Consider the following 14424-nt stretch of genomic DNA (forward strand, 5'->3'; position numbering starts at 1 on the left):
TCCTATCCCTTAGTGTTGCCAGAGAATTTTTAAAATAAAACACCTACCCTTTATGAGATTACTGAATTTGTCTGCCTTGTGATGAGTGTTTCTGACCTCTACATCGGTAGATTAAAAAGCTTCACTTTTATCAACACATATTGGGATTTAATGGCAATAGTTTCAGCTTCTTTTCATCCTTCTCCTACTTAGCTTTTGACTAGAAATAGTGGCCTGTGAATCCTTCAGTTTTTATTATAAGTACTTTTTTGAAGTTAATGTAAATTGAAATTTTGAAAATCAATGCCATTTTAAATGCATCCAGGTAACTGAATTAGCTGTGTCCTCCCAGAACAGCCACCTCCCAAGAGGGCATTTGTAGGTTAACACAGCGACTATCAAGGTACATTGGCCTCTGTGTGAATTAGACCTCTAGATGGTCCAGGAAACAGCTGCAGAGAAATATCTGAGGAAATTAGATATTCCACAGAATCCTTGGTTATGTGGCCATTTCTAGTCTAGACAAGGCACTTTTATTTAGTGGATTTGTATTTAACAATATGGCAGTGTGGGTTCCTACCTGGGGCAAATGGCTTGTGCTCTCTCAGTTCCCACATCTGCCAGCTCTGCAGGAAGTGCTGACAAGAATTAATTGGCTTTCCTGGGCCCTCAGGCTCAGTTCTGCTTCTCAGTTCCAACAATCCCCACAGGACTCTGCTCCAACATAATTTACTGTCTAGGAGGAGTTTCTGTTTACAAGAGTTCTAACTGATAGGCACCATATCACGTGTATATATTTTTAAATTCAGTAAGTTAGAACCTTGAGAATTTTTCAGGGTATTTAGCTCAATTTTTTAAAATGGGACATAACTACATTCAAAGTATTTGAACTATTCTTTGTTTTTATGATGATTCTAATACGATCCCATCTAAAAAGTGTGAAAACAGTTTTAAAAATAAAATGTGTCATTTACGCAAATAACTTTGCTCCTCTTCTCTTCCTCTAGCTGGCAGTATTTTTAGAGCGTGGTAAAGGGGTCCTTCCAATTTCTTACTGGGTTTTCTGAGCAAGACAGAGCTGGTAGGGTAGGAATGGGACTTCTTCCCAATTGTTGATTCTATTTATAGTCTCTCTAATAATATTTATTTATAGAATAATATAGATGTCATTTAGATTCTGTTCCCTCAATTATTACTGTACATCTTAGAAGCCCCTGTTCTTGGAGGCATCACCTTGGGGGAAATTATATTGATTCTGTTACACAGGAAAGCAGTAAGTCAAAAGGAAGTTGTGTCACACTACAGTGGTAGCCAATTAGTATAAAAATCATGGAAAGTTGGAAGGGAATTCTGCAGTTGTCTCATCCAACTTTCTACCAAGTACTGGTTTCTGCCTAGACAAACACTGGGTCTGTCTCTGCCTGTGTCTACCATGATCAGAATACTCTTGTTCTGAGAATACTGTTGCTCTATTTCGTTGTTGGATAACTCACATTTTAGACTCTTTTTTGCACGATGGATTTAAAATGTCCTCTTTGTAATTTGCATTAATTAGTTGTAGCTTGTTCTCAGTAGCTGCACAGAATAAGCCCACTCATTAATGGATTGATTGAACAGTCTGTTTATTTATATTCATTTTGAATTGGATGCTTACTATGTGCAATATAGTGTGCCAGACATAAGCATCAAACTCCAGGAGCTGACAGTTTGGAAGAAGGTAATATGGACATATATAAACTGTATGTGATACGTGCTATATGAGCAGTATAAATTCAGTGCTATGAGAATGAAGAGGGAGAACAATAGGATGGGATCAGGTCCTGCAGGCATTGGTCAGTGCTGTGATCTGAACATTTGTGCACCCCCGCCCCCCGCAAAAATTCATGTGTTAAAATCCTAACCCCCAAGGCAATGATATTTGGAGGTTGGGCCTTTAGGAGGTGATTAAGCCACAAGGGCAGAGCTCTCATGAATGGGATTAGTGACCTTATAAAAGTGGCCCCAGAGAGAATCCCTCACCCTTTCTACCATGTGAAGTTACAGCAAAAAGAGGGCCATGTAGGGCCCTCACCAGACACTAAATCCACTGGCACCTTGATCTTGAACCTCCCAGCCTCCAGAATAAATTTCTGTTGTCTATAGTCTACATAGTTTATGGTCTTTTTGTTGCAACCGCCTAAATGGACTAAGACAGTCAGCATATTCATCATGGAGACAGTGACATTTAAAGATCCTTATGCTTAATGGCTTGAGATTGAAGGGCGGAGGTTTGGATGTGGAGGTTGGAAGGATCCAGTGTTGAAGAAGTGCTGGGTAGTTTCTATTAGTGGAGATTAGAATTTGAATTGGAGAGTGGAAGACAGGGCTAGAAAAGCTGGTCAAGTGAATGTGAGACTGCGAAGGGCTTTGTATGCCTGGAGTGGAGGGTGAGAGGAATGATGGCAACAGGGCTGTGACCAGGTGGAATTCACATCATCTCAAATGCCAGACTGCAGAGTTTAAGAATTATCCAGCAAGGCAGTGCAGAGCCCAGGGACTGGGCACTGAGCAAGTGACAGTTGTGTTTAGTGAGATAACTCCAGTGGGAGGAGACAGTGGTCTAGAGGGATATGCAACAGGCCAAGTAGAGGTAATCAGAGCCAGGAGCCCTGTGGTGGCCTCTGCAGTGGGGGAATTGAGTGAGATTTGCATGATAATGACTGAGACACAGCCTTGGAAACCAAATAAACCACCTATTATGTCTTCTCCAGGTTCCCTTTCTCACTCCCCACCTCTCCAGACTCTTCATTTATATGGACAAACCCCTCCTCTCCTCACTTTCTGGTGAATAATAACTTATTAACACTTGCAAATGGTTCCAAATAACTGGTAGAGAATCCTAGGATCCAAATATCTGTAGTGAAATATCTATCTCAGGTTCATTTCCCTGCCTCCAGTGAGGTCTCCATATAAGCTGAGCCCATATAATGAAAGAAGCTTTAATAATTGTTCAGGATAAATGTGTGTGTGCACCCATGGATTTAAATTTAACAGTTTTTTTCTTTGGTGTTCTATCTATCCTTAGGCAATAAGGACAATCTTTACTATTATTCCTTTTGTTACTGAGATTTTTTGGTCTAACTTGAAAAGAGGGGCTGCCATATGCAAAAAAAAAAAAAAAAAAAAAAAAAAAAAAAAAAAAAAAAAAAAAAAGGTATAATGAGAAGCCTAGCTGAGATGTATAGATTTGAACTGATCTGATGCTCACAAAATTAAGTCACTTGCTAAATGAAGTATCATTAGCAATTTGGGGGAATCTTCTAACCTGTCTTCTCACACAATACTGATATTTGTGCTTAATTCTAAACTTCAAAATTACTTTCCTTGGCCAGGTGAGGTGACTCATGCCAGTAATCCCAGCACTCTGGGAAGAGGCCAAGGCAGGAGGATCACTTGAGCCCAGGACTTCAAGATAGGCCTTGGCAACACAGTGAAAACACATCTCTAAGAAAAATTGAAAACAAAATTAGCCAGTCATGCTGGTGCATGCCTGTAGTCCCAGTTACTTGGGAGGGTGAAGTAGATGGATCTTTTGAGCCCTGTAGGTTGAGGCTGCAGTGAGCCAAGATCATGCCACAATACACTCCATCCTGGGTGACAGAGCAAGACTCTTTCTCAAAAAAAAAACACTATATATATATATATATATGTGTGTGTGTGTGTATATATATATATATGTGTGTGTGTGTATATATATACATATATATGGCCCAGCGTGGTGGCTCATGCCTGTAATCCTAGCACTGGGGAGACCATGGTGGGAGGATCACCTGAGGTCAGGAGTTCGGGACCATCTGGCCAACATGGCAAAACCCTGTCTCTACCAAAAATACAAAAATTAGCTGGGTGTAGTGGCACATGCCTGTGATCCCAGCTACTAGGGAGGCTGAGGCAAGAGAATTGCTTGAACCTGGAAGGCAGAGGTTGCTGTGAGCCAAGATCGCTCCACTGCACTCCAGCCTGGGCAACAGAGTGAGACTCTGTCCTCCGCTCCCCCAAAAAATTACTTTCCCTTATTTTGCAAATATGTGTTGAGTACCTACTATTCATCAGGCCCTGTTTTAGGTGCCTATATTGGTGAACAAAATAGTCAGAAATTCCTGACCTTATGGAGCTTACCGTGCTGTGTGTGTGAGTTTCCTTAGCAAAAGGAGACAATCAATGCATAATAGATATGTTAATTGTACAGTATTTAAGAAGGAGATAAGCAATATGCGAACAAGAAAAATCAGAGAAGGGTAGAGGAGAATAGGATTGCCAGGAGTGGGGAGGAAAAGGCAAGTTGCAATTTGAGATGGAGGGTTAGGGTCATTTTTCTTAAAACGGTGACATTTGAGCAAAGATTTGGGGGTGAGAGAATTAGGGATATAGGTATCTGGGAGAAGAGAGATCCAAGAAAAGGAAACAGGTAGTGCGGAGTGCTGAGGCAGGAAAGTGCTAGAACGGTGAAGAGGCTTTGTGCTTTTCCACTGCCCATAGAGAAACAATAGCTTGTGCAACCAAAAAGAAAGCTAGGAAAAGACAAAAGTTAAGTTTGTTTGTAATAAGGCTGAGTAAACATTACCTGAAAAAAAAAAAAAAAAAAAAAAAAACTCACAGACTGACTTAACTGGGGCAAAGGGCATTAGGGGAGGTTTCTTGGTTTTCAGGTTACTTGGGTGTGAATCCTGGTTCTGCCACTTACTGCCTGTGAGATCTTAGGTGAGTTATTTAACCCCTTTGTTTCTCAGTTTCCTCATCTGTAAAATGAGCCTAACAATATTGCCAGCCTTCTAGGATTGTTTTGATTATGAAATGAGTCTATATTAATGAAAAGTTTAGAACGATGCCTGACACATAGCAAGTACTGGCACGTTAGCTATTGACTTGTTACTGCCACTGTTTTGATTACTTTTATATGTGTTGTTGCTCTAACGTATTCTTCAGGTGTGTCTTAAGAGCTTTCATATTGTACGTGCTGTGTGTGTGTGTGTATATGTGTGTGTGTAAAGTGTTTGTATGTAGATGTAGAGAGTGTGGGACTTAATTTATACAATTGTAAAAATTAGGTTAAAAATCCCACTGCTAGGGCCGGGCGCGGTGGCTCAAGCCTGTAATCCCAGCACTTTGGGAGGCCGAGACGGGCGGATCACGAGGTCAGGAGATCGAGACCATCCTGGCTAACATGGTGAAACCCCCTCTCTACTAAAAAAATACAAAAATTAGCCGGGCACGGTGGCGGGCGCCTGTAGTCCCAGCTACTCGGGAGGTTGAGGCAGGAGAATGGCGTAAACCTGGGAGGCGGAGCTTGCAGTGAGCTGAGATCCGGCCACTGCACTCCAGCCTGGGCGACAGAGTGAGACTCTGTCTCAAAAAAAAAAAAAAAAAATCCCACTGCTTAGCGTATAGTGAGGCCTCAATAAATGTTCGTTTTCATCCCTTCTGGTAGAATTTTACAGCAAAGTAAAACAGTGGAGGATTTTCCTTTTATGCTCACTGTGTTTTTTTTTTTTTTTTTTTTTTTTTTGAGATGTGGTTTTGTTCTTGTTGCCCAGGCTGGAGTGCAGTGGTGTGATCTTGGCTCACCGCAACCTCCTCCTCCCGGGTTCAAGCGATTCTCCTGCCTCAGCCTCCTGAGTAGCTGGGATTACAGGCATGCGCCAACACACCCAGCTAATTTTCTATTTTTAGTAGAGACGGGGTTTCTCCATGTTGTCAGGCTGGTCTACGAACTCTTGACCTTAGGAGATACACCTGCCTTCACCTATGAAAGTGCTGGGATTACAGGCATGAGCCACTGCACCTGGCCCGTGCCCACTATTAATGAATATTTTGGCTGGCGTATTAGTAGAATTAGAGCCAGGTGAAAATATTCTATAGACTCAAACTTGGAAACCTGTTTTATCCTTAGCACCACCAGTGGAATGAAGGAATTCCCGGTGGGTCACTTTGAATATCACTGGATGGCAATGAATGGGCAGTAGGGCAGTAAAAGAGGAGGGAAACAAAACAAGGAGGAAAACTGAAGAAATAAACAGGGAAGCACACCATTAGGTGTTAGCTATCCTATTGTTGCAGTTACGATCCTGAGGTAGCCTAATTTCCACCTCTACTTAAAGAGCTGTTAATACTTTAGATACAAAGAGGGTTTCTTTTTAATAATACTACAATCAAGTCACTGTGTATTGAGGTGGTAGATGTTGAAAATAAATTTCCTAGTCTTATAGGATCTGTCCCCAACTTCTGTGGTCCTGGCAGTGTATGTGAGCCTCTGGGGTCTGTTACTAGAAAAATACCAGAAATGTGGACTATCAGGGAGATGAGGAAATTTAACATGCTGGTGCTCTGAGGGAGCGCTGAGGGAACTCCGAGGGCTTGAGGAGAAGGGATGTTGTGTCTCCACCAGGCGGGGGTGGGTGGGTGGGTGGGTTAGACAGAGAGAGAGAGCTGACGCCAAGCACCCACTCACTGTCTGCTGCTGCTTTGATTCATAGGTGTGGCAGGTGTTTCCAGTGCCATGGACCACACCTTCTCAACAATATCAAAAGATGGGGAAGGATCATGTTACACGTCTCTGATTTCTGACATCTGCTATTCATCTCAGGAGGATTCTACATATTTCACTGGAATTCTTCAGAAGGAAAATGGCCATGTCACCATTTCAGAGAGCCCTGAGGAGTTGGGTATACCCGGCCCCTCCTTAGCTGATGTGCCTGGGTTAGAGTCTCATGGCTTATTTAGTTCTGATTCTGGAATAGAGATGACTCCTGCAGAGTCCACTGAAGTGAACAAGATCTTAGCAGACCCTCTGGACCAGATGAAAGCAGAGGCCTATAAATACATTGACATAACCAGACCCGAGGAGGTGAAGCACCAAGAACAACATCACCCCGAGTTGGAAGATAAAGACTTGGACTTTAAGAATAAGGACACTGACATCTCAGCGAAACCTGAAGGGGTCCGTGAACCTGACAAACCAGCTCCTGTGGAGGGAAAAATCATCAAGGACCATTTATTTGAAGAATCCACATTTGCTCCGTACATAGATGATCTCTCTGAAGAACAGCGCAGGGCTCCTCAGATCACCACCCCTGTCAAAATCACACTGACGGAAATAGAACCTTCTGTTGAAACCACTCCCCAAGAGAAGACCCCTGAGAAGCAAGATATATGTCTAAAGCCAAGTCCTGACATAGTCCCCACTGTCACTGTCTCGGAGCCTGAAGATGACAGCCCAGGATCTATCACCCCTCCATCTTCTGGAACAGGTAAAGGCCCTGTTATTGCTTGATTTAGGAAAACCTAGCATATGGAAATCTCAATCCCTAAAACAAATATTAAGGAATGACAATTTTCATTCAATATACTTTACTATCTGGGCCCCTTAAATTTCATTTGGTTTAACTAGTTTAATTCATATTCAACGTTTTCAATTTGTTGCTGATTGTACAAAGGTTGCAACCTGGGATTTCTCCTAAAGTCCTATCAGGTTTTCTTTGTAAAATATTTTGTTCTTTCTTTGAGGGGAGATGTTAGGATGACATACAGGAAACATTAAAATCCTCATGCAGCCCTGCTGTCCAGAGCAGAGAATGCAGTACTGCGTGCTTCTCAGTTAGCTTTCCGCTAGGATCTGGATTGTCTTAGTCTATTTTGTGTTGCTTATAACAGAATACCTAACACAGGGTAATGTATAAGAAACAAAATTTATTTCTTAACTGTTCTGGAAGCTGGGAAGTCCAAGGTCAAAGGAGCGCTTCTGGTAAAAGCTGTCTGGCTTGCTAGTGGAGACTCTCTGAAGGGTCCCAAGTGGGTGCAGGGTGTAACATGGTGAGGGGGCTGAGCATGCTAACATGTTGTGCTCAGGTCTCTCTTCTTCTTATAAAGCTACAAGTCATATTTTCATGATAATCCATTAATCCATTAACTCTTTAATCCATTACTCCATGAGTGGGTTAATCCATTCATGAAGGCAGAACCTTCATAGCTCAGTAGTTCATAGTCCATAGCCTCTCAAAGGCTCCACCTCTTCATACTGCCACATTGGGTATTAAGTTTAAAGATGAGTTTTGGAAGGGACATTCAAACTATAGCACAGGTCTCTTGAAGACATTATGAGGAGAGCACACTGGCTGTTCTCTCTAGACTTCCTGAAGCACCTCGGCCGGGGCATTTAACACTCCTGTCCCTAGCTCTAAGTCTGTACACTTAAAGGGAAGGAAAAGGTGGACTTCTGGATCTTTTAGGGGTGGCACAGACAAGAAGAGGAAACCTGAACAAAGCAAACTCCTCCCTTCCCCTTTCAGTCTCAACACTGTCATTTTGTATCTCTAGTTTATTGAAGTTCTGCATATAATTTTATTTTTGAAACAAAAAGATGTACTTCATTAAACTTTTTAAAGTTTAGACTTCATTAGGCTATGGTCTTTTTCAATTTGAACATTCTCCTACTGTGACTCAAGGCAGGATATTAAACAGCACTCATGCATATTCTCTCAAACACAAAGCGGACCTCTTATACCCCTGGCTAAAGGCCAGAGAGGTGGCAGGAAACTCCTCACCCCACCCTGTGCCACCCTCTTCTCTCCAGCCTTTGAATCTCCACCTCTCTTGAATGCCCATGAGGCATCAGATGAAGAGGACAGTGACAGGTCCTCAGACCTTCCCCTGCCCCTGGTGACCGGCATTCTACCATATCCCAAAGAGCTTTGGTATGCATCTCAGGTGAAAGAGCTTCTAGTAAACTCTGAAAATGGAGCCAAAGCCTGTAGAGGAGGAGCGATTGCTCTAAACCCTGATGGTATAGTACAAATTCAAGTGTTGGAATAGAGCAGAATTAATGAAAGTTCCTCCTATCTTCTTTCCCTATAGATTTTAGCATTAATTCCTTCTCCCCAAAGTTACTTCAGACTCATTCAACCATAAAGCTCCAAGTGTCTTAAAGATTCACTGCGCCAAGTCCCTGATTTTGAAATTCACTCAGCAATCACTTTCTACCTACTTTCTTTTGGTTGGGTACTCTGTGAGGCATGGGTGATGGGGAATTAACGAAAAATAAAAAACAAAGAAAAACCAGTCCCTGCCTCCAGGGGGCCAGACGACCAAGCAAACAGTCCCAGTCCAGTGTGCTTGGTGTTCTGAGAAAGGGAAATGTATGGTGCTGAGGAGCTCTGGAGTCCAGCGGCTCCCCCAGGTGAACTGGGACCACAGGTGACTCTCAGAGGGATAGGAGGAAACAAACAGGTGAAGGGAAGGGAAAGGTGCCCTTCCAGTGTGAGGGGCTGCATGGACATGGAGTTGTGAGGGCCCAGTGAACTTCACTTAAGATGTAAATTGAGATTTGGGTAGTAATGACAAATCAGAAAACCAAGGCTCCAGGTGGGTTAGATACGACTTGCCCCTGCCTAAAACACGAGGTCAGAACATAGCCGAGTTTCCAAGCTTCCTTGTATTCTTTCTGGCAATGCTCCAGGGTTGTCCAGTAGTCAGTCCAGAAGAACTTCAGCCAGTCCTCAGGAATAGTGAAATGCCCTAGCACATATAGGTCTAGTTACACAGCACACGCTTCATGTAAAAATTATAGTTTGCAAAGACTTGACAAAGGATCCATTAATTTTTAGGGAATTTCCATTTTTAAGTAGCCATGGCCTAATGGGGTTCTGGAGAAGGTTCAAGAGAAACAAAGGCAGATCTGGCTCACATGACATCGGAGTTCTATGATGTTGGGTTGCCCACTTGACAGTATGGGGTTAGGACAATGATTGTCTCTGCAGCTGCAACCAAGTAAACATTCCAAGCAAGGCTTATTCAGGAAAGAGAGAACGGCCCATTACACATTCTCTCCTGTGTTCAGCTCCTCTCTATATATACATCCCACATAAAAATACCAGAGTCATATGACAACAGGTAAGAATGAAATTAACAGACAGAATCAGCTTCTCACTGAAGCCTTTCTCCCTGCCCTTTTTATCCTGTGAGGTTTCCGACCCCCTTCCCATCTTCTTGTGACCCCTGGCACCACGTGACACTGTGCCCATAGACATTAGAGGATATGGGCTTTATTACATCTGTTGAGTCTTGGGTCACTCTGCCATTTCCCGTGGCAACGGATAAAATAAAAATTGAGAATTACACATAATTGTACATAGAAACTGAGGAAAAAGAAAGCATGTTAAGCAAAAAGTAGTTCTGTTTATCATTGTTTAAATATATTCCTTAAATAAGGAAATTATCAAATCTGGAGAATAACTGAAGAGAAATTCTAATTTAGGTTAGTTTTAGCCACAGATGCTAATGTTTAAGCAAGGTGTCTAATATATTTATATTTTTCCCAATTCCAATGGATTATTCCGTTTTGTAACGTTCTCCAACATACTTACCTATTTTCACTAAATAATATACACTGAGGTGGAGAGACTGAGAATTCTTACAGCTGAAATACTGGAAGTCTGTTTTAAGCCAAGATCAGTCACGAAAAAAGTGAAGCAATTTAGGAAAACATAATAAGTGCCCTGATGCAATATACATTGACCAGGAGCACCATGTTGTTTCTGACACAAACACCAAGAGGCGTATTATGATGGTCCTGGGTGTTATGTGAGCTATTAGCCTCAAAAAGGACAATAATCAGGAAGTCATCCTTAAAACACCCCAGTTTCCCTCAAGAAGAAATGAGCAATTAAAAGTAAATCAATTTAAATTTGAAAATTACCATTGCTATTTCCTTGCATTGATGGGATCTGTGATTCTCCTACCCATTTTTAAAATTCATTCTTTTGTTCAAAAAATATTTAGAGTGACTTCTATACATCAGACATGCACTGGCCACTGAGACATTGTAGTAAATAAGACGTAAAAGGTCCCTGCCCTTGTAGAGCTTACCTGCTAGTCAGAGGAAACAGGCAATAAAAAACAAACCCATAAATAAATAGTGTAATTTCACAGTGTGAGCACTATGAGGATTGATAGAGGGTTGGGTGTGAGGGGGCCAAGGACTGCCCCTCTAAGGAGATGACACGTGAACTGAAATCTGAATGAGAAGAAGGAGCCTACAGTTCAGAGAGGGGCTAGGAGGTACCTCAGGTGTGGGGGAATAGCAAATGCCCAGGCCCTGAGTCTGTATTATATGAGAACTGAAAGGGGGCCAATGACACAGGGGAGGAAGAGGGAAGTGGGGCAGAGAACACCACTGGACAGGTAGGCAGGGCCGAAATCAGTGGGGAAGGAGTTTGGATTTTGTTCCAAATGCAATTGGAAGCCATTGGAGGGTTTTAAGCTGAGAAGTGACATCATTTATTCATTCATCTATTTATTTAAAAAGTATGTGTTGACCATTTACTCCACGTCAGGCATTGTTCCATTACTGCCAGGACTCACGAGTGAGTGGTGCCTCACAAGAAAATCCTGGCTGCATGGGGCTTACCATCTAGTTGAGAAGACATACACACAAATAACCAAATATATAATATAATATCAGTTAGTTATAATGGTTATGAAGAAAAATATAGCAAGGCAAAGTGTAAGGGAGTGATGGCTGGTGGGGGTGAGGAGAGGCTTCTTCGAGGTAACAGCTTGAGCAGAGACTGAATGGAGTAAGGGAGCAAGTCATGTAGCTATCTGAGGAAGAGAGGCCAGGCTGAGGGGCCTCCCAGTGCAAAGGCCCTGAGCTGGGAACATCTTGTCTGTTCCAGGAGCAGCTGGAAGGCCAGCATGGCTGGAGTAGGGGGGAGGAAGGGAAGTGTGGCAGGATCAGACTTGGGTTTTCAATCGATCCTTCTGGATGCTACATGGAGAATGAGTCAGGAACAAAAGGAGTCCTAATACCAGCATCATTCACAGTTGGACACTGCTGTTTGCCACTTGCTAAAATAGCCCATATTCACCTTTCCTTTTATCCCTCTCAATTATATCATCATAATTATCATCACCAGCAAACACATCACCCTGGGGTGCCTTTCTTACCTTCTCAATTTTCCTATTTTATCTGATAATTTTAGGTGACTGTTTCTAGCTTTGCAGTGTCAGTCTTGATACATAGTAACCAGTATCTTAGATGGCCTTTGAAACTGTTGAAATTTTAAACAAAGATATGGAAACTTCTGTTTTGTTCTAAAATTTTCCCTGATTACTCCTATCATTTTGTTAAAAGTTTTAGTTTCCCTTAAGAACATAGGGCAGTATCCATAGGAGCTATGAGTCTCTTCTGACTTATGGTAAAGGTGGATTATTTTTAAGATAGCACCTTCACTTGCTCAAGATGGAACTCCTCAGGCCCTTTTCTCCTCCACCCTGCAGCTGTCTGGAATCATCCTTACTCTTGAGTAAATAAAGCAAGACCCTGGGCTTTCTTTTTCTGAATGCACTAACATAGTAGTTTTCAACTGGAGGTAGAATTGCCAGATAAAACACAAATAGGTATGCCTTATACTAAAATAATTTCATTGTTTAGCTGACAGTCAAATTTAACTGAGTGTCCTGTATTTTTATTTCCTAAATCTGCAGCCCTAACTGGAGGTGACTGTTAGAACCACACATGGAGTTACATCCAGACCTACTTCCTCTAAGGCAGAATTTCTGAGGGCAGTTTTGAGCTACACACTTGAATAAAAGCCCCTGTTGTAAAAATTTGAGCTGTCTCTCACATGAGTGCTATTTATTGAGTACCGCCTGTGTGCCAGGCGCTGTGCTGGGTGCAAGGATATGATAATGAGCAAACACAACTTGGCTGTACTTTACTCCCAGGGCACTTTCAGTCTGAGGTCAGGGAGAGTGGGGAAGGGTGAAAGGGCAAAGGTTAATGAAATCATCATACAAACATACAAGGCTGCCTAGGGGCTCCCAGTTGTGCAGAATGAGTGGGCACTAGCCTGTCTCCAGAACAACGCAGCATCAGGCCAGCTGGCACAAGGGTGGGCTGCTCTGCCATGTGGCCTCCAGGAATATTGTGCAAGCAGAAATTTCCTCAGTCCTAGCAGTTTACGTGGTTAGACAGAGGCCTCTGCATGTGAAACCGGAAGGATGTGTGCCTCAGAAAGGGAAGAACCATCCAAGATAAGAATTTTCTTCCCTGTCCCATCAAACAAGCTCATTGTTCCCCTGTTCATTTTATTCACTCAGGCTCACCATTTCTGAGTAGCTTTTGAAACCCCTCTTTTTCTCACTCACCACATGTATCAGACCCCAAGTCAATGATTTCTCTCTTTTCTCTTCTCTTTTTCTCCTCTTTCTATCCTATGGCCACCACAACTCATACCCTACCTCCAGTTGTCATAATTCAACAATTGCACTATCCTGTTAATGGGTTATCCTCCTTCTGCTTCCCTCTTTTTTTTTTTTTTTTTTTTTTTTTGAGACAGAGTCTCGCTCTGTTGCCCAGGCTGCAGTGCAGTGGCATGATCTCGGCTCACTACAACCTTAGCCTCCCGGGTTCAAGCGATTCTCATGCCTCAGCCTCCTGAGTAGCTGGGATTACAGGTCTCCGCCACTACGCCTGGCTAATTTTTGTATTTTTAGTAGAGACGGGGTTTTGCCATGTTGGCCAGGCTGGTCTCCCCCAAACTCCTGACCTCAGGTAATCCACCCGCCTCAGCCTCCCAGAGTGCTGGCATTACAGGCGTGAACAACTGTACCTGGCCTTCCCTCCCTTTTAAGCTCCTCCTAACCCTTCCAGGGTCCACTAATGCCTACCTGATAAAAGACTGACTTTTTTTTTTCTTTTAAGCTCAGAGGTACATGTGCAGGATGTGCAGGTTTGTCATATAGGTAAACACATGCCATGGTGTTTTGCTGCACAGATCATTCCATCACCTAGGAATTAAGCGTGGCACCCATTAACTATTCTTTCTGATGCTCTCCTTCCTCCCCCTTCACCCTCCGACAGGCTCCAGTGTGTGTTGCTCCCCCTGAATGTGTCCATGTGTTCTTATCATTCAGCTACCACTTATAAGTGAGAACATGTGGTATTTGGTTTTCTGTTCCTGCATTAGTTTGGTAAGGATAATGGCCTCCAGCTGCATCCATGTCCCTGCAAAGAACATGATCCTGTTCCTTTTTGTGGTTGCATAGTACTCCATGGTGTATGTACCACATTTTCTTTATCCAGTCTATCACTGATGAGCATTTGGGTTGGTTCCATGTCTTTACTATTACAAATAGTGCCACAATAAACATACGTGTGCCTGTATCTTTATAATAGGATGATTCCTATTCCTTTGGGTATATACCCAGTAATGGGATTTATGGGTCAAATTGTATTTCTGCCTCTAGGTCTTTGAGGAATTGCCACACTGTTTTCCACAATGGTTGAACTAATTTACACTCCCACTAACAGTGTAAAAGCGTTCCTTTTTCTCCACAACCTCGCCAGCATTTGTTGTTTTTTGACTTTTTGGTAATAGCCATTCCGACTTGTATAAGATGGTACCTCAT

The 14424-nt window shown here is 42.6% G+C and overlaps 1 protein-coding gene across 2 annotated transcripts in view; it reads left to right on the forward strand.

The window, feature by feature from the left end:
• Positions 1-14424, forward strand: part of RTN1 (reticulon 1) — a 278823-nt gene that overhangs the window by 118087 nt on the left and 146312 nt on the right. Inside the window, exon 2 of one of the 2 annotated variants that reach the window (XM_030931054.1) lies at positions 6492-7265. The exons of the other annotated variant lie outside the window; for it this stretch is intronic. Within the exon in view, the coding sequence (XP_030786914.1) occupies positions 6492-7265 (774 nt within the window). The remainder of the gene's footprint in view (positions 1-6491; positions 7266-14424) is intronic. 2 annotated transcript variants of the gene reach the window in all.

This window comes from Rhinopithecus roxellana, chromosome 5 (assembly GCF_007565055.1).
Source record: "Rhinopithecus roxellana isolate Shanxi Qingling chromosome 5, ASM756505v1, whole genome shotgun sequence".
NCBI classification, from domain to species: Eukaryota; Metazoa; Chordata; class Mammalia; order Primates; family Cercopithecidae; genus Rhinopithecus; species Rhinopithecus roxellana.